The sequence below is a fragment of the Panicum virgatum genome, chromosome 6K (genome assembly GCF_016808335.1).
Source record: "Panicum virgatum strain AP13 chromosome 6K, P.virgatum_v5, whole genome shotgun sequence".
NCBI classification, from domain to species: Eukaryota; Viridiplantae; Streptophyta; class Magnoliopsida; order Poales; family Poaceae; genus Panicum; species Panicum virgatum.
The window spans coordinates 27,404,862-27,431,952 of NC_053141.1; the positions used below are offsets into that span (position 1 = coordinate 27,404,862).

A 27,091-nucleotide genomic window follows, 5' to 3' on the forward strand; every position below is an offset into this window, starting at 1 on the left:
CAACAAAAGAGATGTCTCGTCTTGTCACACTAGCTAATAAGTACATGAATGAAATGATATATAATCTGATACAATTCTATTTTAGAAAAAAAACTATCTTTCACGGCTCCAAGATAGTACATCGTCCTTCATAAGAAATGGCATCCACATTGGGTGTTTTTTTAGTGGATACCCGTTTATGGTTGTTTCTTCGGTATAGCTAGGGAAATGTATATAAAACAGTATTTTGGTCAAAACACAATCACAATATCCCCACAACAACATGATCCCCTTCCTTTGGGTTCATGACGAGCCGGATTGAACAGCAGTATGCAAACCTTGCATTGGGTTCAATTATTAATTTGGATGATGACAGCAAACTAGGTCTTGTGTCACAATGAGCCAGCAGCTTGTGCACACACACACACACACAAGGACTAAACAGCAGCCATCCAAACCTGGCGCACAAGAACGAGTACACACTAGTAATTAGTTTATTTTATGCTGGGGTGCCATGCAAATTGGCACTAGATAGTAGTAGTAGATTGCTTGTAGCCTGCAGTCATCTCCACGATCATATCTTAGCACGCGCCTTGGCGGAAGCCCACGGTGCCGCCATCGACGTTGTAGAGGACCTCAATGGTCTGCTGCTGCACGCTGCCGAGGATGCCCGGCATGCGATCGTTGGCATTGGAGGCGAAGGCGAGACAGTCGTGGAAGAGGATGCCCGAGGAGTCCAGCACCACCACGGCGTTCCGGTCGAACACCAAGGTGATCTTGGGCAGCTTGATGTTGACGACGCCGGTGAAGTCGTAGCAAGTGTCGAGGATCCCCTTGGGCGGAGCCGAGCGGTACATGCTCATGCTGCTTCTGAACGCGGCGCGCAGGGCCTGGTACGCCGTCGGCGGCAGGCGCGTAATGTCGGTGCGGGAGTCCAGCACGGAGCCGGCGGCGAACACCGTGGGGCCCACGCCGAGCGGCTGCCCACCGACAGTGATGGCACGGAGGCGCACGCCGTAAAACGTGGCCTGACTGAACCTCACCATGGGCGTGACAACGTACCTGGAGGAGGCAAGGCTGGGCACGCCGAGGATGAAGAACCCGGAGTAGCTGCTCGACGCCGGGATGCAGTACGCGAAGACCTTACCGTAACGGGACGCGGTCTGGGACAGCAGCGACTCGGGGCCGCCGCCGAGCGCCAGAATCCCCGCCGCCCGGCTGTCGAAGCTGCCCTGCTCGGCATGGCTGCACCCAAACTTGAAGCTTGGAACGGCGTTGCTGGCGTCGAAGGTGAGCAGGTCAGCGATGTAGCTTCCGGACGTGGACGTGCCGTCCGGGTAGACGACGCGGTACTGGCACTGGTTGTTGACGCAGCCATTGGCGTAGGTGCCGAGCCCGGTGCAGGTCGGGGAGGTGCAGGAGAAAGGCGCGGAGGAGGGCGACCTGCTTGGGTCGTAGAAGCTGTCCACCTGGGGGTGACACGGCGGGATGGGGCAGGGCAGGCACTGCACCCACGGCACGTCGCTGGCTGTGTCCAAAACGAACGTCTGGAGCACTCCGGGAAGGCTGGATGACCTGCTTCCGGCGGCGGCAGCTGACGCATCAATATTGCGACGAAGCTGGGAAGAACCTTGGTGCTTCAAAGGAGGGGGGTGTCCAGCTCCGCCAACGTGGGCATGAACTACATTGCCGTAAGACTCTGTCTGATAATTTTGGTCCGACTGCGTCTTCTTACTATCACCAGGAGTGTCGTTAGAGAGCCTCATGTGAATGCCGTCGACACGGAGCTGGTCATGGTGGAGCAGCTCGGCCAAGGACGGCGTTGCAGCGTCCGACAATGGCGAGCACGGTCCATGGGGGTGATTCAGTGGTACCCACGTAATGTTCTGGGGTGGAGACACTGCATGGATGGGAGAGTCAATATCCATTATTTATATTATTACTAGTAGTAGCAGCAGCAGCAGAAGCAATCATATAATATAATACTACTAGTATAAATGCAATGCAAGCTTATGATCGATCGGTAACCGTTTGCTCCTACCTCTGTATCCGGAGCACGTAGCTTTGGGTTTCAGCGAGCTCATTGCCACGAGTGTGTACTTATGTTCATCTGCAGCTGCTAGCTGGACAGTTGGAGAACAGGACAGGTGCAGAAGTAGTAATAAAAATAAAGACGGAACAAGCGGCATGGCTGCAGTTAGGTGTACACACTAGGCCCTGCTGTGTGTACTACTCGACCGTGCTTCAGCTAGCGTTCCCATAATTCCGACGTATATATAGGCAATCGTGGGGTGCGTTGGGCTGAGGCGTCGACAGCTGCACATTTTGCTGCCGTATGCACTACCGGAGACGGTGCCTTTGCGTGCCATATATGTGCGTGTATGTGGAGTAGCAATATACCTTCTTCCATTGGGGCCTGCTTAGTATAGTTGTTCGATTTGTTCCGATCCCCATAGCACTACATTAGCACTCAACCCACCCCACACACCGGCGCCCCTTCAGTTTCTCCCTTCAGCTTGTATGTTTGTTTCTCAGCTAATTCTGTATGATGCATATCATCTCTACCATATCACTTCCATTCTTCTAAACTCTGTTTCTTTTTTGGAATTTCTAAACTCTGTTTCAATCGCATTTGCTTTTGTGCACAATTATGATTTTTTTCTGCTATCCTAATATTGACTACTAGTTAATACATGCCAAACGCCAGCGGCTTGATCTGACGACCTGTCAATAATCTATATCTATACCTAATCCATATTATATACCTATCTCTCCACGTAATTCGAGTAGAATTGTGAGAACAATGCGAGAATGTAAAGTTGATAAGAGAATAGTGTCCAACCTTTTTTTTTCATTGATCCTTTTCCATGTATATATTTTTTAACATATTATTATAATACTATTACATTAGTATATAAAATAAATATAGCCATATACTCTACATATACTTGCATACTTGGCGTACATATATCACCCTAGATGATTTAGTATATATAATATAATCATATATTTTGTCTATATACACTTTGTGGGGCAGTATACACTATAAACCTAAAGATATACACATGAGTTGGATGACGACATATTAATGCCATATCTGATATGTATCGTGGAAAACATATAAATGTCCGAGCTGGCATCAAATAATCTTGACTGGCGAGAGCGAGCAACTAAACTAGAGACTTAGAGAGAGAATAATCCAAGTTGGCGGCTGCCATGCACCGGGCATATCTAGCTTCATTTGCGATCCGCTACAAAGCTGCTTGGACCACCTACAGAAGGAGCCTTCATGCTGAAGACTACGCCCGCTGTAGTGGCTCTGTGTGACCACAAGGATAGCTCGTCTTTAGCTTTGCATTTAATTTGTCGATCCCGCTAAGATGGCTTGTTCCTTTTGCTTGCCTTTGGACATGTCCGTACAAAAAGAAGGAAAAGTAAGAGATTCTTTAACAAGGAAACAAAGTTCTAGCATGTACCACCAGCAGGTGGTACACACAACATATAGTCTGATTAGACTGACTGCACCGGTGCCTGTACACAAAAAACTGCTGCAGTGCCATACTGGAAGGGTCCGCTATCCAACCGGACGAGCGCAATTCCGCTGGGAATAGTGGGCTTCCAGGACGTCCGCCATCGGTGCGGGTCCCGCGTGCCCGTGCTCGGAGGGATGGGAAAGAGAGAGAGCCCGACGGGGAGAGGAAGCTCCGTCGCGGGAGCTCGTCGGGCCGCCACCGCGAGCCGCCTCCGCCAAGGAGCCGCACGCCCGCCGAGGAGCCGGGGAAGTCGCGCTGGGGAGGACTTGCCTTCGGGGAGCATATCCGCCAGGGAGGGGGGGACTCGTCGCGGGCTGCGGGCGCGCCGCCTTGGCCGACGTCGGCGCGGCGGCGGGGGACGGGAATCAGGCGGGCTCGATGTCGCGTGACAGGAATCAGGCGAGCTCAATGTTGTGCGTGAGTTACTCTGTTCCCCATTCGCGTTCATCTGAGAGAGAACAAAGGAGGCGGCTTCGGAGCTGACGGGGAGAAGGCAGAGGACGCGGCACGCAGGGAGCACCGCTGCCGACCTCCACCGGAGCGCCGTCCATCGTCACCTGCGCTGGTGGCCGAGCCGCCACTAGCCGTCCGAGCGCGGCTACCCTCCATTCCGTGTCCCCTGGCTGTGCTCGGCGAGGGCCACTGGCACCGCGTCATCAGCCCCCATGGCTTGGCCGGTCACCAGCTGGCGCGCAACGCGCGCAGCCCCGGCTCTAAAAATGCCGCCTTGGCTCCGATGTCGCGAGGGCGGGGAGGACGCTGCACCTGAGCGGCGGGAGCGTATGGCCGCGGCGGGCACAGCAGACTCCCGCGGCGACGCAGTGAGGGCACCTACCTCCGGTGTCCCGCGCCGACGGGTGAGCATGAGGGGGCCACGCCCGCTGCAGGAGGGAGCTCGGGGCAGAGGGAGCAGGGAAAAGGGCGGATCTGGTCCCGCGCCAACCACCGGAGCTCAGGGCGGAGGGAGAGAGTGTGGTTGGGGTGGGAGCAGGGAAGGGAAGGGAGGAGAGAGAGGCCGGGTGGGGGAAAAATAAAAGTGGAGTATGATGCATGGGTCCCACTGACATAGAGGATGAATATAGAGGATAAATGGGTGGTGGAGAAAGTGATATAGAGGAGAGAATCTTGATGACCAGGATGCTTTTAGAGGAGGAATATAGAGGTTGAAGAGTGCAGTTAGTCTTACAAACCAAAGCCATAAGCTTGCACACTCAGAACAGAAAAAACATAGTTCATCCCGTCTAGTTTAGCCATACAATGAACAAAACAAAAACACAATCCCATTCCTGAATATCCAACCAAACTTTGTAAACATGGCCAAAATCATGGTCTCTCGGCTGTTGCCACCCCTTATTGAACAATGGTTGGTCTTCTCTATGCAGCATATAGACCATTGACGAATCCAATATGTTGCCCTAAAAATTACCTACATAATTGAAGTGTTAGATTTAGCATAGTTGAATATCATATCGTGCCTATTCAACCATATCGCCTAACACAGTGCAGTAGCTAGCTCCTAGTTAAATTTGGTTTCTGAGTTTATGACTTAATCCATGTAGCCAAGAACCAAACAAATTAGCAAAGCTAGTAGGGGGTTGAATTCCAAATATGATATGCACTGTATTTGTTGGTAAAGGTGGTGGTTAAAGGTAAAAGGATACACGAACGACTTGGTTCTAAACTAGCACAGCTACCGTTCCCCGGCAACGGCACCACAAAATTTGTTGCTATTTTTTTAATGTACACAAAAAATCCATAATCGCATGGATAATGATGTAGCTTTCACCAAGGAGTATTCCAAAATATCGATTTTTCATGAGGAACACAAAGTGCACTTGCATGAAACAAGGTCGTCTAAAGGTAAAGATATATAAGTTTAAATGTTTTTGTGGGTAGGGAGGAATTTTCTAAGGTTTTCTAAGTCGTTCTAGGTAATCAAGATCAGGATACTATACTTTACTTAATTTGGAGCAGACGTACCTTCTAACTCTCCAAAAAGACTAGGAAAAGATAGTTGAGGGAAGGCTGCCAAAAAAACTCTAAGAACACCAACCCGAACGAGAACGTGGTGGATTACAATGGCCAGACAGAGCAATCACATCTGGGGCTACCACAAGTAACCGTGGGATTGGGCGTAAACTATAGCCTAGAAACCATGTCTACACTAATGTTTACTACTCTAATCTAGATCTTAAGACTAGAGCACTCAATGCAAGGAGAGTTCCAGTAAATAAAATTTAATAAAAACTGAACTTAATCAAATAGAGAACTTAGAAATAATAATTGAAGACCAGGCCGAGCCTCAAATTGACAAGCTAGAAAAGATGAGGCACAGTAAAAAGGTGTTAGACACAGTGAAAGGCATGAACATTGAGTTCGGAAAGAAGAAGAAAGAGGAGGAAGATGGGCCAAAACCAAGGAAGAACAGAAAGCGGGATGTGATGGAGGAAGAAGCAGAGCCTATCCTGGTCCTCGTTCCATTCAAGAAATAGTCATGTTTCTTCAAGTACATGTTGTTAGAAGGAGCTAGATACACCCCATGCCATCGACTGCATGCCTAGAGAAGAATGTCTTCAAGAGCATGATTTGGGTCCTACTAGACATCAAGAGACTAAGATGAAGGATGGTCTAAAGTCATGTTAGGATCTTGTAAACCAGGGTGTAACGACCCTGATTTTCCACGAAGGGAAAATCCACAGATTCGCATTATAATATGATAGACTCCGTAGAGTTCCCATCACATTATCCAAATTACAGTCGATAGAGAGCGCATTGTATTGAATAAAAGAGTACATAAAGGTTTAGGATCAGAGTCTAATCATATCAGAAAAGCATCAGAGAGGCGGAAGCATCTTCAGGATCACCTTCACCAAGCTTGAGCGTAGAACGGGACCTCCTAATCCTTCTAGTCCAAACTGCGATTCAGGAAATCTGCACACCACCGGAGATGTGCAGGCCATGGTCAACACTGCCGGAGGTGCCTTTGCGTGCCAAATTGTTTGCCTAGTGTTTTCTAGCAGACAATAGGCAAAGCTTAGACACTGGGCAAAGAGTACCTTTGCGTAGCGCCCGACGTAAAACACTAGGAAAATCGGTGTCATTGCGGAGTGCGACCGAAAATGCACTAGGCAAAGGTCCGACATAAGGCACATGGGTGTCAGCCGTTAGATCCGGTCGACGCCGTTAGAGCTTTGCCTAGTGTCAGCCGTTGACACTAGGCAAAGACATATTTTTGCTGTCTTTGCCTAGTGTCAACGGCTAACACTAGGCAAAGACGTATCTTTAATTTGCCTAGTGTCGTCTAAAGACACTAGTCAAAGACAATCTTTGTCTAGTGTCGTCTTTGTCTAGTGTCAAATGCTGCCACTAGGTAAATTATATAAAAAATTGTTTTCTACTCTTCAGGCTTTTTGTCTCTCCACATACAACATTTGGTACTCCATGTTTGGTGTATTTTTGAATTTATTTGCTATATTTAACTAATTAATTGCTTTTTCAGCAATTTTTTTAAATCAAGTCAAATTTGAACTACAAGTGACTCAAATATATGAAAAAAATGAGTAGAAAAACGATATTCATGTTATTTAACCCATATTAAGTCAAAAATGCTGCCACTAGGCAAACCTGCCATTACTACCTTCATCGCTGTCACAGTGACTTTTCTTTGCCTAGTGTCAAACCGGCACTAGCCAAGACTTTGCCTAGTGCACGATAAATGACACTAGGCAAAGCGCCCTTTGCCTAGTCTATTTTTTCCTAGTGTAATCTGGTCTTTGCCTAGTGCCGCAGGCACTAGGCAAAGCATCTGTTTCCAGTAGTGTCAGTTGCTCGTTAACTGCGTCCAATTGGACTTTCTTTCTCTGTTTGTTGCGATGAACACCGACGAGAGTCAAACATAGGGGTATGTTGTTAAGTCTTTGGGATTGAGGAAGCCGATCGACGGACCCCCCCCCCTCGACCGATTTCACATATAGCCCGGGGGCTCGAGGGCTATATGTTGGTATATTTAAGACGCACACATAAAAGATCCGCAAGCGCACGGATACCATTGTAGCTTTCACCCGGAGGGTTTTAAATATTGTATCCATAGGGAAACGTGTGAGGTTGACTACGATCTAACTTAACCTAGAGCCGCATAAGACTTAAGAAGGTTGAGAGTGTAGAGGGGATCACTAAGATATCTAGCTCTAACCTTAGTAAGCTATGTGTTCTATTGTTCTATCTGGAGACAGTTTCTAACTAGGGAAAGACACCAACAGAGGATGCTTCCCTAGCAACCAAGTCTCACTAGCCCTACAGACAGGAGGTGAACTACAGAGGATTAACGGGTCGAGAGGTCACACCCGTTAGCTACCACCGATCCGGAATGCAGTGTGAATCTAACGAGATACCCGAGTCTAAGCACCACACTTACACTACGAATAATACTCTAACCTAAGGCCTTAGATTAAAGTACTCAAAAGAGACTCACAGATCAGAAGAACAATATAAACAATGTTGATTACTAAAATAAGAAGTAGATTACCAGAGTAATCCCAAGCGTAGGTTGACTTCCACCAAGGTACAAGGTGTAGAGGGAGCACCGACAGGCCAACACCTCCTCCAACTCTTCCCTCTCTCTACCTCTCTTGTCCTAATGATTAGATCTAATGAGATCTAGTCCTCTCTTGAATGCTAGCTCTTCTAGTTCTAGATCTAGTCTAGTTCTAGTTCTAGATCTAGATGAGACTCAAGGTCTATGCCTATTGATATTGAATTGAAAGAATTGGGCTTTCACCCAAGGGTCAGGGGCCTTGCTTATATAGTCCCCTTGGATGCACCGTGGCCCTTGGATCAAACCGACCCTGAATAACAGACTAGATTGCATATCAATGGCGGTTGCAAACCGACCTAGGAAGGAGAGGCCGCCAGGTGGACTCCAGAGCTTGGGAGAGCAAGGGGGGAGCTCGGGCAAGCTCTGGCCACTGCCATGTGGGCCCTCTCTTCAGGTGTTGCCTTCTAGTGTCTTCTAGTGTCTTCTTTTCTATGTATCGTGTTGGAATACGTTCGGGACACGTCCTTGGCTCGTATAGCTTAATAACTCTCGGTGTTTTCCTGTTTAGTCCTTGAAAATATATAATTCACCAAAACTCATGGAATTCTATCAGATAAACCCCTAGATCTATGATTATTTCCATTTTAAGGCATTTCTCATGTCTTGTTGACTATAAAATATATGTGATAACAAGCGTCAACACTATACTCACCTGGTACGCTCGCGTGTACCCTCTAGGAAGAGTCATAATGAGCATGAACGCCAATGGTTGTTGTTTGGTGCTTGGGGGCTTGCCAATGCACCAGACTATAGAGCGACGGCGACGACCCAAGCTTGAGTCCAACCCAGCGCATGTCTGGGTGGAGGTCGGATATTGAAGCAATGTCTCGAGCTACACGCGGCTTGCCAGGCATCTGATGCCTGGAAGCTACGGAGATGTCACGCCGTCTGTCCATTCAATGAGCGCGAGGCTCCATCAGCCACTCACTCGGGAGGGTCACGCAACTAGCATGACACAATAGGACAAAAGATTTCATAGACTCTAGGGACAAAGGGCCCCATGGCCCACTCGTTAGCCCATCCAGGCAAGGGCTCCTTCGTAGCCAAGGAAACCTCCAATAGGTTCACTGGGGGACGCCGCTCCATGCCTCCACAGCAGACAACTCCTGATGGTTAAGGGCCATAGTGGTGGCAACAACGTCTAGAGACAGTTGTGGCTCTATTGACTCCTTCCTAGCTACGCGACAGGTGAGGTCCATCCAGACCATGAAAGAGGGACTCATGCTCCCCGGTGCATAGACTAGACTTGTACATCGGCCCTTCTTAGAATATATATATAAGGGGAGGACAGGTCCTGTAGAATGGAGGAGGGGGAGGGATGGTGACTCTAGAGATGAATTCTAGAGGGAACAATTCCTAAGAGAACTAGAGAATCTCAGCTAGAGAAGGTCGATTTCTTACCAACTAGGGAAGAACACCGACGAGCACTAGGATACACCAAGCAATCCCCTATCAAGCTCTATCGATTTCCACTATTGTAATACCCAGTTGGGCACTCCTTAACACAAAGAACACTATACTGCTGGACTTAGGGCTCAGAAGCCTGAACCAGGATAGATCACCATGTCCTTGTGTTTTTATTGTCCGAGCCACTGGACACCAACACATCAACTTTTGACAAATAACCACGATGCTTGTCGCACTAACAAAACTACGACATCTGGTGTCCTAGGTAGGAGAGCACATTGCGTGTGATCATAGCTCTACGGTGGCCAGGGCCACCGTACCTATTTCATCGCCAGAGCAGGCGGCTTCTCCCTAGAACATGGTGTGCTCTTCTTTGGCGAGATAGTCCTCATCTCAACCGGCGCCTTTGCCCCCAGCCAAGTCCTCAACTTTGGGATCTTGACCTACATCACCAACTATGGCGGCAAACTTCACCCCTCAAGGAGACCACGCTAGCAGACAATGAGTCACCATCATCGTACCTGCCCTCCGCTGAAAAAGTTACTATCACTTTGTCAAATGAACAAATGACCAAAATAAAAATTATGGATCCTGATCAGTTCTACAACTTTTGTGTTCATGTCTTTTTCAACTGAAACCAATAACTGCTTCAAAATGTCATTTGAAGTTGCTATTTTTTTAAATTCAATTTATTTCAATTGATTAAACAAAGCCACATGAAAGTAAAATTATAGCAGTAAGAACACAATAAATTGAAAGATCATGAATTTAGAAAACTTTATAAAATAGAATCATCAAATTTAAAGTTAGTGTTAGAGAAATACCACTTACAAGTATTAGCCAAAGATTAAAAAAACCACACTTCAAATTCTATAGATGCTCAACATCGTAGAAAAAAACCACACTTTCCAATTTACAAGATTAAAAACATGTTATAGATGCTCAACAAAGATTAAAAAAACCACACTTCAAGGATTAAAAAATACCACTTACAAGAATTTCAATATATGGTTCTTCTCTGTTTACTTAACAACATGCTATAGATGCTCAAAATCGTAGAAAATATTTTAATACAAATATTAGGAAAAGAATCATCCAATTTCGAGTTCATATGACTGAGATAAACTAATTTCAAATTCTATTTATGCATTAAAAAGCAAAAAGCCAGCTATTCTTGTTATTTTTATGATGTACCCACGTGTAGATGATGCAAAAGTTTAGAGATATAAAGTAATACGGGTGGTAATGGATCATGGATCTTTTTTACTTTTCACAATCCAACTTAGCCCTTTCCAATATTAGTTCAAAATTATATAGTTTTACGGCTCGATTCTTATAGGGCCTGATCCTTAAATTTGCTAGGCTAAATTAGAGGGCCTTTTACCGCCCCTAAGTAAAGTGCATGCACCATGACAAAAACACGGGAGCAATTTTCCTCGAGACATTGAGCTTGCGGTTGTGAGTTTGATTCTCCCCGGGAGCAAATTTTTCTTTTTTTTTAGAAAAAAAGGTGCAGGGTGGCCTGCTGGGTTTGGCTACCCGTGCTGAAAATGGGCTGCTGGCCCCTGTGAAGGGGGGAGCCAGAAATGGCCCGGGAGAGAGAGTTTAACTTTTCATTTTTTAAGCGCATTTGAAGCTTAATTTCAAATCCTTTTCAAGCCAAACAAGTTTTGAAATGTTTTTTGAATATTTCGATAAACTTAAGGTTTTACACTATTTTTTTTTGAACTTGGATCAACACTAAATTATAGAAACAATGTTTTGAACTTGTTTTAAAATATATATATATATATTTGTTATTTTATAAATATAGAAAAAATTCATGAACATAAGCTCTACCATTTTTATTTTAATATTTCTCCATCTGAGTTTGTTTTAACAATTCTGAAATAATAATACGAATAAAACAAAAACTATTCTAGATTCGACACATAAGATGGCACTATTGTAGAGGCCATGCATGTGTGCGCCATTTGAACCAAGGGATTGTAGGTTCAATTCTCCTAGCCCACAAGTTTCTTTTTGTGACGAGAAAAAAACTAATATATGGTGGCTCCATAGCCACATCAGCATGCCAAGGTGGCATCAAATGTGGCAAAGAGGCACCATAACGAATTTTATATGTCAACAGTGACGGTCCATGAATTTAGTCACAAAATCTGGAGCCAAGGTTGGGCTTCATGAGAACCCATGTCTGATTCTAGTAATCTGTGACAAAAAATTGTCACGGATCAACACTATTCTTGTAGTGGTGCATGATGTCCAGCTTGACCTGCCAAAGGCCCTTAGACCAAGTGGTCAAGGCAAACCGGCGGCACCCCCACGGGCGGAGTTCGAATCCCCACAGGGACGAATTTTCGGGGCCGTGGGGTAAAAAACCCCCCTCGCTGGGCATGAGCAGGGGCTTGGGCTCTGTGGGCATGGGCCAGGGTTCGGGGGGTTTCTTGGCCGGGGAGAAAGCCGTTGTCGCTTCCTCTTAATGAAGAACGGATGGGGCCGTCATACCCCACCTGGCCGAGTTTTTATGTCCAGCTTGACCTCCTCATTGGAGTCAATGGGGCACAAGAGATCTCCTTCCACCAGGGTCCATCACCCTCTCCTGACACCACCGCGCGAGTCTGAAGAATATAGGTCAGATGTTATGTGCCTGCTACGTGGTATTCCAGCTGCGGTGGCCGCTGGACGTTGTGAGGGGCGATGGATCAGAGGAGGCGACGGCGAGGAATTTTGAGAGGAAGTGTCGATGGGGTTTGGGTGAGGAGGAAGCGAGCGTTTAAGAGCAGAGGAGGCGAAGTGTGTGAGGGGATTCTTTTACTAGGCTAACTCACTGCTACAGAACAGGCCTTTTGTCCCGGTTGGGAAAAGGTCTTTTATGCCGATTTCCCAACCGGGACCGCCAAGGTGGGACAAAAGGGGACCCTTTTGTCCCGGGTCAGCCAACCGGGACAAATGAGGACCTTTGGTCCCGGTTGGTAACACCAACCGGGAACAAATGTCCCTTTTTTACCTTTTTCTTTTTCTTTTTCTTTTGGGTTATTTCTATTCCATTTCAGATTCAATTTTGTATTGAAATTTAAGTGGAGTATGAACTCCACTAATATAGATAAATATATATATATATATATTCATTTATATAATATTAGTTCTTATTATTTATCGTATATATAGTGAATTACTATATATACGATAAATAATAAGAACTAATATTACATAAATGAATATATATATATATACATTTATCTATATAAGTGGAGTTTATATATATATATTTACATACATATACCCAGATATGCTCACATACAAACATATATACTTAATTACATACAAAGTGCAACACAAAAGTCAATTACATAAGTGCAACTAAAGTTTTACTTAATTTTGTCATATTTACTCCTATTATCTATGTTTGACACGCCATCATAGTAGAATTTTCCTGCCGGGTCCAGGACCACGCGAATAATAAATCCACACATGGCTTCTTGAATCGCCAGGATCCTTTCCTCTGGTATGAGTGTATCATCCATTTGATAAACCTGTGGTAAAATGAGAATATTGATTAGAACATTACAAAATGAGTTGGATGCAACTATTATAAAGTTTTTTACTTACTTCTTTCTCCCATTCGCTTTTGGTCTTTTGAGGACATACCAGGCCATGGATATTCTCTATGACATAGTATGTGCATAAATTAGTTCCTTGCGCCTGCCTCCGACACTTTAAGAGAAATAAATAAAGTAATTAGCTATCAATTAATGTATACATATATATTAAAGGATATGGAACATGCAAATAAAGTAGAATCCTATCCGTACCGGAAAGTCTTTCTTCCATTTTAGTTCGGCGCTGAAATTGCCACTATGCTATCGAATGAATTTCTTCCAAACCCTGAAAATGAACCCAGACGAATAATTAAAGATAGTTGATTTCAAAAGCAATGGTGATTGAGGTGGTATGAGAAGAATTAATTACTTGTTCAACATGTCCCTCATGTCTTTGTATTGGTCTGGATCTCTCCGCAAAGAGTACATAACAACTGCTAAGCTCAAGTCCGGAAATATGAGAACTAGTATCCAGTGATCTCTGCAAGATTTCATGTATAGTCAATAAAATTCAGTTATACAGAACTAAAATAGTTACATGGCAGAAAAGACTTATGTTGGGGATTTTAGCGTCACGAATAAATCCGCAAGCGCACGGATATCGTTGTAGCTTTCACCTTAGAGTATTCCAAGGGTTATCGAATCCACAGGGAACGTGTGTGCACTAACTCCTATTCTAGTCAGTCCAAGGACACGCCAAGATAGGTTGAAGGGTAGAGAGGATTCCTAAGATAGCGCTACTGCTGAATTAAAGGTCGATCACTCGGACACAATACTCACTTCGGGCACCGGCTTACAACTGGTCTGCCAGTCGACTCCGGCCAACAGCTCTACGCTATATCCGAACGTAGAGGATTACAAAGGACCAATAGGGCTGTCACCACCTACGGCATACCTCTAACAAACTGTGGGATATAAGGAAAATGAAGGATAACCCCTAGCCTAGACACCACGTCTACGCTATTGATTACTACTGCAGTCTAACTACGTATCTCGAGCCGTAGCAAACTACAGCACTCTGTACGAATACAAAGTGACGAACCCGCAAGTAAGAGAACTGATCTCACTCAACTATAAGCACTACTAGCATCTACTATACCAAGTAAAATACTAGAGATAGGAATCACGAATACTTACTAAATACCGAAGAATGTAGCAGCATCCGTTGAGGTACAAGCTGGGAGCAGAGAGCCGACACCCGGCACTTCTCCCGAACTACTCCTTCACTCTCGTAGAGATACAACAAAGGAGAAGAGCGCCGAAGACCGGCACCCCTCCTAAGTACCTCTACCCTCACCCTACTCTAAGACACTTCTAAACCAAGAGAAGGCTTGAGAGAGCACTTGGATGGATGTGAACTCCAACTTGGTGGTGTGTTCTCATTTGGAGCCCCTCCCCTCATATATATAGGAGGGAGCCACGGGCAGCATGGGTCCTTCAGCAGCTAATCCTCCAAGAACCGACCTAAGGGACCTATGAGGAGGCGACACGTGGCTTGGATGAGGAGGTAGGGCCCACGGGCCAGCTCCAACCGCCCAGGCTTCATCCAGCAGGCTGTCCTGGGCCTCCTTGTTCTAACCCCATGGGTCTTGGCCTGTCTTAAGCTGGTTTGCTTGGGTGCATGGGCTTGTTTTGATCCAATTGAGCCTGACTCGTGTTCTTTGATTGGTTGCACATTTTGCCTTGATCTGCAGAGTGTGTTTCCCTGCTCATGAAGTGTGTTTTCTCCTTTAATTCACCTGCATACAAATATTTACCAACACTCGTGGAAATGGTCAGTAATAAACCCCTACCACTATATTGATGTTTACATTTTATGTATTTATGCAGGAGTTGACGGCCTAAATTTGGTACTTAAGTGCCGTCAACAACTTACGCAAAGTTGTACGGAAATAGAATGAGACTCTTGTAATGTTGAATGCTTAAGTACTTATACAAGTTTTTAAATGTTTCTGCAGGATTGCTCAGGAGATTCTTGCAATTCACAACCTGGGGTCGACAAAGCCGATGTGATAATACCCTTTTTTCCGGCATGTTTGAATCTCCATCCTATGGGATACAAAATAAAGTAAGGAACCTCCATCATTAGTTATATATGGTAATAAACAAGACTTAAATAACACACTTACAGAAGCCACAAAGCGACGATAGAGATGTCGAGGGCGTCCTGATGGTATAATTGGTACACTTCTTCCCAATCAATTCATATGATGGCCTCTCCACGAAAGAAATCTTCATCTCCAATCTTTGCGCCCTGCATGAAGTTGCATTCTCTCATCGCCTTCATGTACAAGTCATGTAGCCTTCACATTTGCATTGGAAGGAACTGCACAATGTCTGTGGGGACAAGGCTGGTGCCCTCCTTATAGTGCCATTTCACCACTGGAGCTATCGGATACTCTTTCAGCGGATTCAGATCTAGATTCAAAGCCCCTATTATCTGATCAGTAGTGAGCTTTGATGATTGCAAGAACCCAAGAAAGCCTTGTTGTTCCTGGTTTAGAACAACTAGCGGTTCTATTGATTATTTCTGTTGGGCCCCGAGCTGTGGAACACCGGACGATGATGACCCTGATTTTCTCTTGTCGTATGATTTCTTAATCGAGCAGTCGTAGTCCAAAAGTAGCGGTTTCTCAATGAACTTTCTCCTATTTGATTCCTTCATTCCAATAAAAAATTTTAATTTTGAAGGGTGCAGTGGTTTATCCTTATTCTCTGGCTCCGTCTTTTTTCGCTTCTTTGGCGATGGCAGAGGAGGTGAGCCAGGAGATGGCGGCTCAGTAGGAGTAGTCGATGGCTACCTAGGAGATGGCGGCTCAACAACAGAGTGTTCTGGGGCAGCTCCCGGATACGGTGGCAGAGGAGGTGAACAACGATCGGGTTGCGGTGATGCCGGCCTTGATCCCTGATCGGTAGGCTTGAGGATGATGTACCGCTTGTCCCATAGGATGTAACCATGAACAGCATCTGCTAGTGTTGTCTCCCCGTCACCTCCAGGAATATCGAGCTCGAGATTCTGCCAATCATTGCACACCTCCTCGACCCCAACTTTAGCGTATCTAGCCGGGATCTCCTGCCCATGGTACACCTCGCCTGGTGTGCTTGGCATGGCGGAATTGTACGCTACCGTGAACCTTAAGTTCTTACTGCAAGTTTGAAGCGCACAAGGTGTCCGCTGGGTGATCTCATCCACTGGATAGTGCTGCTCGGCCGTCGTATCAATAACGGCGATTCCCGTATTGGCAGGGAGGCCCGTGGAGGCGCAGCTGCTTTTACGTTGAGATAGGCCGGCCGCATTGACAATAGGCTCTACAGGCGCTGTTTTCTGTTGCTGCTGCTGGCTCATTGCTAAGGCCGCCTGGTGTTTAACCTCTTCTGCCATTCTTTCATCTTGTGAGAGGAGCTGTTCCTCTAGCCTTCGCAAGTGCAGGTGCTCCTCGTTCTTCCTTCTATCCCGGCTTCTATGTGTATCGATGTAATCTCTGAAGCCATATTTCCACGCAACCACTCCCTTGCCCCTTGTACACCCCGGATGTTCTGGGTTCTGAAGGGCGTATGTAAGTTTGTCCTTTTCTCTATCAGGCTGGAATGTGCCTTGGGTAACTGCTTGTATGGCCTCCTGTAGTCTGCGGGCCACTTGCTGAATTTTCTGGCCAAAGATGCACTCACCCGTCTCTGAGTCCAATGTTCCACCATGAGCATAGTACCAGTTCTTTGAACGTTCAGGCCAGGTGATGGTCGCAGGTGTGATATCTTTGTCAATCAAATCCTGCTCCAACTTCTCCCATTTTGGTTTTGTCATCTTGTACCCACTGTTGACGCTCACTAACGATCATTTCTAGGCGTCAACTTGATCAGAAAATCATGAGAGTTTGCATTTCTTACACGCATCCTTATCCAATAAAGTCCCTAAATCACACTTTACCTTTTAGAATATGCAAGTTGTGTTTTCAAGCTAATATGCAGGTTACAAGCACACTTTGGCCCGACATAAAATCACAAAAATTATCAAAGCATCGATTTAGGCTCAGATGGACCAAAAGTGATGCAAGAACCCAATTCAAACAAGTCAAGACAGGCCAACCCCAGTGTGGATCAGACAAAGAGGCCTAAGACAGCCCACCAGAAGAAGTTAGGGGCGGTTGGTGGCCCGGGCAGGCCGACAGACCTACCTGGTCGGCCGACCTGGCTCGTGGGCCCCACCGCCTCAACCAGGGCACGTGGCGCTTCCCCATTGGTCCCCTACGTCAGTTGTGCTGGCTTCACCCCGTGGCTCCCTGCTATAAATACAAGGGGGTGGAGAATAAGACACACACACACACACCACACACTACTCACCTCTCCTCTCTTGCATTCCTTGCATAGTCTTTAGGCTTAGTGGAGTTTAGGAGAAGTCTAGGAGTCATCGAGTCACCGGTGTTGCTCGAGAGTCTGATATGGGTTCATCTCTAGCTCTCTCTTGTAATATTCGGTTGTTTGTGATAGAATTAGACTATGGTTACCGATATCTGCTTGAATTATATTCTGAGTTATCGAGTATATGCTTCTTGTCATGGTTGCGTTATCATTCTATGCTTGCATTGTATGATCGCCCTGTGCTGGAGATGGTTAGTCTTTTGTTGATGTCTGTCCATCCGGAGGGTGGGGGCTCCGCGCGGGACACTAGAGTATCCCTTACTAGTGTAGACATGGTGTCTAGATTAGCTAAGTGTTGCTGGATGTCAACTATACCCACGGTTTGTAGAGGTAGCCGGCAGGTGGTGACAGCCCTGTCCGAGCCTTTTAGTAATCCTCCACGTTCGGTATGGGGGGGGTAGGATGTACATAAAGTCGCCGGGGTGTACGGGCTCCTCCCGTCGCTTCGATAGCGACCTCCTTGTTGTGTAGTTTAATCTCTAACGAGCTAACCAATGAGAAAGTGTAGATATAGCTAGCCTAGTACAACTGACTCGAGCTCTAACTTTTACCTTGCTCCCGGCCTAAAGCATATTTTATCTTTCTTTTATTTATTTATCCGAGAGGGTAGTTTGTGTGTGTGTCACACTACCTCCTACCATGTTATTATCTTACCCCTGTTTATGCATGAGAATATCCAATCTAGATAGAGTTCACCCACTAATCTATATATTCTCTCACTCACCGCCTTCCCTGCGGAAATATAAATGACACCACAGTATACTCCCGGGTAAAATGCTACAGCGGTATTCTGTGCGCTTGCGGATTTAATCGTGGTTCATGAAATACTGCCACCCCAAACTGGCATCTGCGGGCGTCATCGCTGGTGACGTTGGTAGGCGCCAACACCCACCTTGCCCTAGAGTGTGATGATATACTTTCTTGGAGGCATTTTCCATGGCCTTTTCCACGTTCCGAATCCCAAGCTCTGAAGACTTATATGGCACAAAGGCATTCCAGTGGTCCTTCTGCTTTGCAAGGTCTCTAGTGAACTCTAGCATTTTCCCTTTCTTGATATAATTCTTCGTCAGATTCTTCTTAAAGGTCTGAAGTTGTTCAGCCATCTTGCTCAGGGTCTAGCGCTTAGCTGCTTCTTCTGATTCTGCCGGAACTGTGAAGTTCTTCTTCAGCTCCCGCTAGAGCCACTCATTTTCTCTTTTAGGCACCACATCCCTTTGTTCGCTTGGATTGTTAGCTTTCCATAATCTGAAGCTGATAGAGATGTGGTCCCGGACAAGATAACCACATTGCCTAATGTATTTCCTTGCGGCTGCTTCTGGAGCGATCGGTTTGCCATCTAGAGCCACTTCTGTTATGATAAATCGCCCTTCCAATTTCTTGGTCAGGCCTCGCTTTGTTTTTTTGGCCTGACTTGATGATCCAGATGGCTTCAAAAAAAATTCATATATATTCATGGTTATGACTCATTGTAAGCATGACAAATGAAAAGAATGATCGATGTTAAGATATATACGTTTGTTTCCTGGTCATCAGCATCAGCTATTGCTTGATCAATTTCATCGCCACCAGACATATTGAGGCATATGTCGGTATTGGCGGTATCACCGGTGTCGTCGGCATGACCAGCCGCCGCGACGCTACCGGATGCAATCATATCCATTAGAAACTGCTCATCATCCATCGCATCACGTCGCGGGTCCATCTGAACTAACTATTGAATATACAAATTGTTTTGATCAAATTAAAGTAAGTATGCAATTTTATACGAATTGATCTAATTGATTTGATCTAATCAAATTATACACCTATTTATCCAAAATATACATAAATTTCAAGGATCAAAATTTCCAACTAAATTTCCGAGAGTCAAAGTTTCCAAACTAAATTTCCAACAAAGTTTCCAAACTAAATTGCTAACTAAAATTCCAAACTAGATTTCCATCTAAATTTCCAAACTAAATTTCCAAGGATCAAAATTCCAACTAAATTTCCATCTAAATTTCCAAACTAAATTTCCAAGGATCAAAATTTCCAAACTAAATTAATTGACTAAATATCCAAACTACATTTCCAACTAAATTGCCAAACTAAATTTCCAAGGATCAAAATTTCCATCTAAATTTTGAAACTAAATTAATTGACTAAATTTCCAAACTACATTTCCAACTAAATTGCCAAACTAAATTTCCAAAGATCAAATTTTCCAACTAAATTTCCATCTAAATTTCCAAACTAAATTTCCAAGGATCAAAATTTCCATCTAAATTTCCAAACTAAATAAATTCACAGCAGGGCACGGGACGACGGCGCGGTGGAGCGAGGAGCGAGGATGACGACAACAGCGCGGTGGAGCGAGGAGCGAGGAGTGGTGGGGCGGCGGCGCTCGACGCAGCGCCGGCAGCGCTCGTGGGGCGGACGACGAGGGAGGCGGCGACGTCGTTGCTCGGGGTAGGCGACGAGGGAGGCGGCGGCGTTGCTCGGGGCAAGACGACGTGGCAGCGGCACGGAGGAGCGGGCTCGACGAGGACGTGGCTCGGGGGTCGAGGTGGCGGCATGGTGCTCCGGGGGCCAGGGCCGCACGGGGGATGGCGGCGCGAGGGCGGTGCATGCAGTCCACGAGGCGGTGGTGCTCAGGGCCGTGGTCGACAACGCGGCGGTGCGGTGCTCCGGGCCGGGGACGACGATGCGGCGGCACTCCGGGGAGGCACGACGATGGCGATCAACGGCGGCGGCTGCGGATCAAGAAATTGGCTAAGTGTGGGGAGGACACAGGGGAGAGGGGACGCCGGGATATATAGGATGGGGGCCTTTGGTCCCGGTTCCAGTTTTGGCGGGCCGCAGCGAAAATGCACCTGCGGCCCACCTTTAGTCCCGGGTGGATCTAATAACCGGGACAAATGAGGCCCGTTTTTCATTCTGGCGCCAAAACTTTGGGCTATCAGCTTTTTTCGTTTCTTTTTTATTTGTCCTTTTAAAATGGGCTATCAGCTTTTAATTGCGTAGAAAAAAATATTGAGTCAAAAAATTATCAAAAAAAAGTTTCTATATTTATTTAGATTCTATATGTCCAGCAAAAATATTGCATTTTATTTATGTGATAGGACTCATAATTTATATAACTTTATACATATTATAATTTTTATTTTGACCATGCAAATATGTATTAGATAATAGAAACATTTCAAACTATTGGCTTCGAAATAAAATGAGTTTCCTCAACACATTAACGTTAAAAAAGTGATTTTTACATATAACTTAATCAATTCATGTTATTAGTCAATGTGTTGTTTTGCGAGGAGTTTGTGGGTGTGAATGTGCGAGGAGAAATTGATGCAGTACATATATAAATCAAAATTTTCAAATTCCCCATCACATGTTTATGAAATATTACATAATAATTCTAATACATCAAGGATCAGCAGGTACTGGTATGGTAACAGACTTCCTCTTCACAAATGTCCCTTGATTATGATCACGGTGCAAGTATGGAGCATCGTCATTGGGTAGCAAGATGCATGATTAGCATTGACTGTGAAAGGTGGAGTGTCAGCAAAGTTATTATAGTCCTCTGACAAGTCTATCATGTCCTCGACTCCAACGATATTTCTTTTACCTCAAAGGACTATGTGTCGCTTTGGCTTATCGGTTTGCTTGTTGATCCCCTTCTTTGGCTTGCTAGACATGTCCTTAATGTAGAAAACCTGAGAAACATCCTGGGCTAGGACGAATGGCTCGTCTCTGTATCCAAGATTGTTAAGATCAACTATTGTCATATCGTACTGATCTTTTGTTACTCCAGTCAGCTTCACCCACTGGCACCGAAACAGTGGCACCATGAAATTGGGACCGTAATCCAGTTCCCATATCTCTTCAATGTAACCATAAAATGTCTCCTTTTTTCCATTGCTGTCTGTGGCGTCCATACGCACACCACTATTTTGATTTGTGCTTTTTTTATCTTGGGCTGCCGTGTAAAATGTGTTCCCATTTATCTCGTACCCTTGGTACGTTAAGATATTCCAAGACGGTCCCCTAGACAACAGGAACAGTTGTTCACCTATATCCATATTATGCATTAGATATCTCCGCAACCAGCTGCCGAAAGTGTCGATGTGTTGACGTGTAATCCATGTCTCAGACTTTTCTGGGAATTCCGAGGTTAGAATCTTCTTATGTTCCTCGATATATGGATCCACTAAGGATGATTGTTGAAGAACTGCATAATGCGCTTTCTTGAACGAGTCATCATCTGTGCAGACATGAGATTTTTTCTCTAGTGTGCCCTTTCCATTTAGTCTCCCCTCATACCACGATTCAGGGACCCAATCGGTTTAAGATCATCAATAAAATCAACACAAAAGTCAATAACCTCCTCTATTCCGTACGCACTGGCGATGCTTCCTTCTGGACGAGCACGGTTACGAACACATTTCTTTAGTACACCCATGAACCTCTCGAAGGGGAACATGTTGTGTACAAATACATGTCCAAGGATATCAATCTCTTTCATAAGGTGCACTAGAAGATGTATCATAATATTGAAGAATGATGGTGGAAATATCAGCTCAAATCCAACAAGACACTGTACCACATCGTTCTGCAATTTTGTCAGATTGTCTGGATCAATTATCTTTTGAAAAATTGTGTTGAGGAAGGCACATAGCTTCACGATGGTTAACCGCACGTTCTCAGGCAGAATTCCCCGCAGCACAATGGGAAGAAGTTCAGTCATAAGCACATGGCAGTCGTGAGACTTTAGATTTGTCAATTTCTTCTCTTACAAATTTAGGATTCCTTTTATATTCGATAAGTATCCAGATGGGACCTTGACACTGCTAAAGCATTCAAACATGCTTTCCTTTTATTCTTTGCTAAGAGTATAGCTGGCGGGACTTAAATAGTGTCGTCCATTGTCTTGTTTTTCAGGATGTAGGGCATCTCTGTCTTCCATTCGTTGCAATTCCTGACGTGCTTCTAGTGTATCTTTATTATTTCCATACACTCCAAAGAATCCCATCAGGTTGACGCAAAGATTCTTTGTGAGGTGCATCACATCAATTGCATGGTGAACATCTAAGACTTCCCAATATGGTAGCTCCCAAAAAATAGACTTCTTCTTCCACATGGGCGCCAATTCGTTGTCACTCGGAATAGGTTGGCTACCTGGTCCCTTTCCAAATACTACTTCTAGATCTTTGACTATTTCCAAGACGTCGTTGCCAGTACTGTGCTTCGGTTTTGTTTGGTGGTCCGCCTGCCCTTTGAAATGCTTGCCTTTCCTTCGTACCTGATGTCTGACGGGAAGAAACCGATGATGACCCATGTATACACACTTTCTGCAGTGAGTCAACCATATACTATCGGTATCCTCCAAACAGTGTGTGCAGGCTCTATATCCCTTGTTCGATTGTTCTGACAGATTACTAAGAGTAGGCCAGTCATTGATGGTTATGAACAACAATGCTCGTAGGTTGAAATCCTCTTGTTTGTATTCGTCCCACATTCGTACACCTTCTTTACGCCATAGCAATAACAGTTCCTCGACCAATGGTCTTAAGTACACATCGATGTCATTTTCGGGCTGCTTTGGGCCCAGGATAAGTATAGGCATCATGATGAATTTCCGCTTCATGCATAGCCATGGTGGAAGATTGTATATGCATAGAGTGATAGGCTAAGTGTTGTGCCCACTGCTCATCTCACCGAAAGGATTCATGCCATCCGTACTCAAACTGAACCTTATACATCTCGCATCCAAGGCAAAGTCAGTGTATGTTCTATCTATTTTTCTCCACTGTGACCCATCCGCTGGGTGTCTCAATATTGAGTCTTGCTTGCGTTCCTCTTTGTACCATCGCATCAACTTAGCATTATCTTTATTTCTAAACAGACGCTTCACATGTGGTATTATAGGCGAGTACCACATGACCTTGGCGGGAACTCTCTTCCGGGGACGCTCCCCCTCGACGTCCCCAGGATCATCTTTTCGGATCTTGTAATGCAATGCACCGCATATGGGGCAAGAATCCAAATTCTCGTAGTCACCTCGGTAGAGGATGCAGTCATTGGGACATGCATGTATCTTCTACACCTCCAATCCTAGAGGGCAAACAAGCTGTTTCGCTTCGTACGTCGTGCTAGGCAATTCGTTGTCTTTAGGAAGCATTTTTTTCAAAAGTTTTAGTAATTCACCAAATTTCTTGTCTGATACACCATATGTTGCCTTCCATTGCAGCAACTCCAGTGTGGTGCCAAGCTTCTTCAACCCATCCTCACATCCTGGGTACAACAACTTGCGATGGTCCTCTATCATCTGCTGAAACTTTAGCCTCTCTTTTTCACTCTCACAATCTTCCCTCTCACCGCACAATGCCTGCCCAAGCTCGTCGGTGGGCTCATTTTCTGCAGCATCTGCTTCAGGCTCTTCCATGGCAGTATCATCGTCAAAGGCACCGAATCCAGCATGGATTGGAATTTGGGCATCATCATAATCTACTTCTTCATTGTCTTCCATCATAACACCCTTTTCTCCATGTTTGGTCCGACATAAGTATTTGGGCATGAAACCATGACAGAAAATGTGACTGTGCAGGGTTGTTCTAGAGGAATAATCTTTATTATTCTAGCAGTGTAAGCATGGGCAGCACATGAAACCATTCTACTTGTTTGCCTCGGCGACATTCAAAAAATAATGCAAGCCATCAATGAACTCTTTGGTACGTCGGTCAGCTTTATACATCCATTGCCGGTCCATCTGCATTGTTTGAATAACATGAATAGAAAAATAAATGGTCCAAAGTAATAACATTACTCATACACCATGATTAATTAAAAGGTCTACATAATCCATCACACAAACATAATAATTTAAATGGTCCTAGCAGAAATAATAGCAAATACAATACATGCATGCTAATACAAACTACTCACGAGACCTATTGACCGAGGCCTCGTGAACTGCCTCGTGAAGTCTCTCCGCATTACGATCAAATTCTGGTAGCCCTGACACTTCACGCCTTGCATTATATCGAGCCATCAACTCGCGATCGTCATCCATACCATGTAGTTCGACATTAAATTCACGCTGAAATTTGCGATTTTCTCAACCAAGTTCAAAGCATTGAAATGCTCTCTTAACACAACGACGAATATGACATCTCAGAAGTCCAACACGTTCCTCAGGTCGGAACTCAAGGGAATGTCCGGTGGGCTCCATTTGATTGCGTACCGCCGCCTGAGCGGATGCACGACGCTTCAATGTACTCACAGGTGGCAAACTCATACTCCCTACACTTATCTTTACAACAATATAATGAAGACACAGACAAAATACAACTAATTATTCATAATATAATAAAATATTAATAAAATATTAAATAGTCACATTGTAATATATACATACTCACATTGTAATATATATATTCTCATTGTAAACAAAAATCTAGTTTTAATTTATAATAATAATATGAACTCTCTATACATGGAAAATCACACATCAACTCTCTATACAAGAAAATCACACATCAACTCTCTATACTCATCTAGATAAACTAAAATAAGTAAATCTATCTATATATGCACAGCTAAAAGTACCACACACATTTGAGTTCAAATGGTATAAAAATAAAGAAACTTTCACAATTAAACCTCCCATTTCTGTATTTCTAAACAATAAAAACTGAGCTAAACAAGAAATGAATGATGAGAGGAATAAGCTCCTAACCTTTATAGCCATTGAATGGACAGGGAATCAAAGAGTCTTCACAAATCGTGGACGAAATGGGCAAGAACTCCCCCCACCCGAGCCAAGAACAGCAAGAACACTGAGCTGAATGGCTCGGGCGGGGGAGGAAGAAAGGGGATATAGGTAGGGGCGTTTTGTCCTGGTTGGAGCCACCAACCGGGACAAATGGGTGATGCTTTGGTCCCGGTTGGTGGTTCCAATAGGGACCAAAGGCCCCGGGGACCAATGGTCTCGGATGGAGCCACCAACCGGGACAAATGGGGGGGGGGGATTTGGTCCCTGTTGGTGGCTCCAACCGGGACAAAAGGCCACTGCCCTCCCACGCTGCCCCGGCTAGCCGTTGGACCCGAAACTAAAGCACTCTTTGGTCCCGGGTCCAAAAACAGCCGGGACAAATGACTTGGATGTAACACCCGGTTTATCAAAGGTCATAAACCGAGTAATCATATACGTGCCAGGATCAACCACACGTATATACAACAGAATGAACAGTATATCACAGCACATATCACGTAAAAAGATATATTAAAGCGAGTATGAATGTTATTTATTATATTAATGACAAAAATGTCTGATATAGCGGAAGCGTAAAGTACAAGTATGAAACTCGGAAGCTGGGCGCCACAGGGACGTCGACTGGGAGACGAACGCCTAGAAGTCCTCGTACTCCTGGTAGCTTCGGGTGAACTCCCTCGCATCGGCAGGAACTGAGCAGCAGTAGTGTCCCCAAAAGAAAAAAGAGGAAAAAATGTAGAGGAGGCAAGGGTGAGTACACAACTCGTACTCAACAAGTATAACACAAACTATGAGGCTCTAAGGTTGGCTGACTCAACTTCATTAGCTTTTATGTCTTGGCAAAATTTTATTAAAGCTATTTACTACAAGTGAATGAATTACCATAAACCAAGTTACATAGTAATTAATCAGAATTAATTATGATACTACTAAGAACCAAACCAAACCAACCACCCGGGGAAACCCTCCTAACCAAAGGAAGATAACCCCACTAATCAAAAGGAGGATCTGGGCCGCTCATGACCGTGAGCACGGCTAGTATACCAGTTTTACACTCTGCAGAGGTTGCACATCTTTACCCACAAGTCGTGAGCTACGCTAGTTGTTCATCACACTTCCTTAGGTGAGATGACTAGCAAACTCACTACGAGGCCGTTACAAAGGATCACATTGGTAAGGTGTAACCGCTAAGGATTTAGACAACGCAACGATGGTGCCCACCTCGAGGGAGTACAAGATAACACAGACCAGCCTCGTAGCGTAGGGACCATTGAAGCTCGACCCCCCTCTTGCCCCGTCGGTAAGTTACTCCCGAACAAAAATGACCAAATTAGTAAGCCAAGACCGTCCCATTCCAGTCTTGTGGTAGCGCTGTTGTCCTAGTTTGTCGCTCTATGAACCGGTCCTTATGGAGAGTGGCCAACCCAGCAGTAAGCACCGTGCTGGCCCCCTAAACCATGTTTCTAACAAAACATATTTTAAGGACGCACAAACCACAGAGGGTCGGATCCAGAATTAAGTTGCATATACCATTAATAAAATTAATTAAAAAGGACCAAGTGTGTTATAGCGCAGCAACCTAGCACAACTAACCAAAATGCGACCCAAGGGATATATATAAGATAATAAAGTGGCTAGGAAGATCCTTATAGGCATACAGTATTAAAATGCAGTATGAAAATGTATTTAAAAGTGATAGGTGGTGTTCATGTTATACTTGCCTTCCTCAAACTGTTCCTGCTGCTCAAACTGTTCCAAAGATGGCTCCTGGTACTGGTACTGAGGCTCCTCAGATGGATCGACG

General features: G+C 45.0%; 1 protein-coding gene across 1 annotated transcript; it reads right to left on the minus strand.

The window, feature by feature from the left end:
- Positions 1-312: 312 nt before the first annotated feature.
- LOC120712146 (aspartyl protease family protein At5g10770-like) lies at positions 313-2,241 on the minus strand. Its single transcript, XM_039997863.1, has 2 exons — positions 2,021-2,241; positions 313-1,879 (listed from the first exon to the last, which is right to left on the minus strand). The coding sequence occupies exons 1-2, from the start codon at positions 2,166-2,168 to the stop codon at positions 561-563; spliced, it is 1,467 nt and encodes a 488-aa protein (XP_039853797.1). The 5' UTR covers positions 2,169-2,241; the 3' UTR covers positions 313-560.
- Positions 2,242-27,091: the final 24,850 nt, after the last annotated feature.

What these genes read in the sequence shown, in the direction of transcription:
- LOC120712146 (XM_039997863.1), bottom strand. Translation starts at nt 2,168, where the DNA reads ATGCCGCTTGTTCCGTCTTTATTTTTATTACTACTTCTGCACCTGTCC. An exon ending in TACGTGCTCCGGATACAGAG is followed by an intron (nt 1,880 to 2,020) that starts GTAGGAGCAAAC and finishes CCATCCATGCAG; the next exon opens with TGTCTCCACCCCAGAACATT.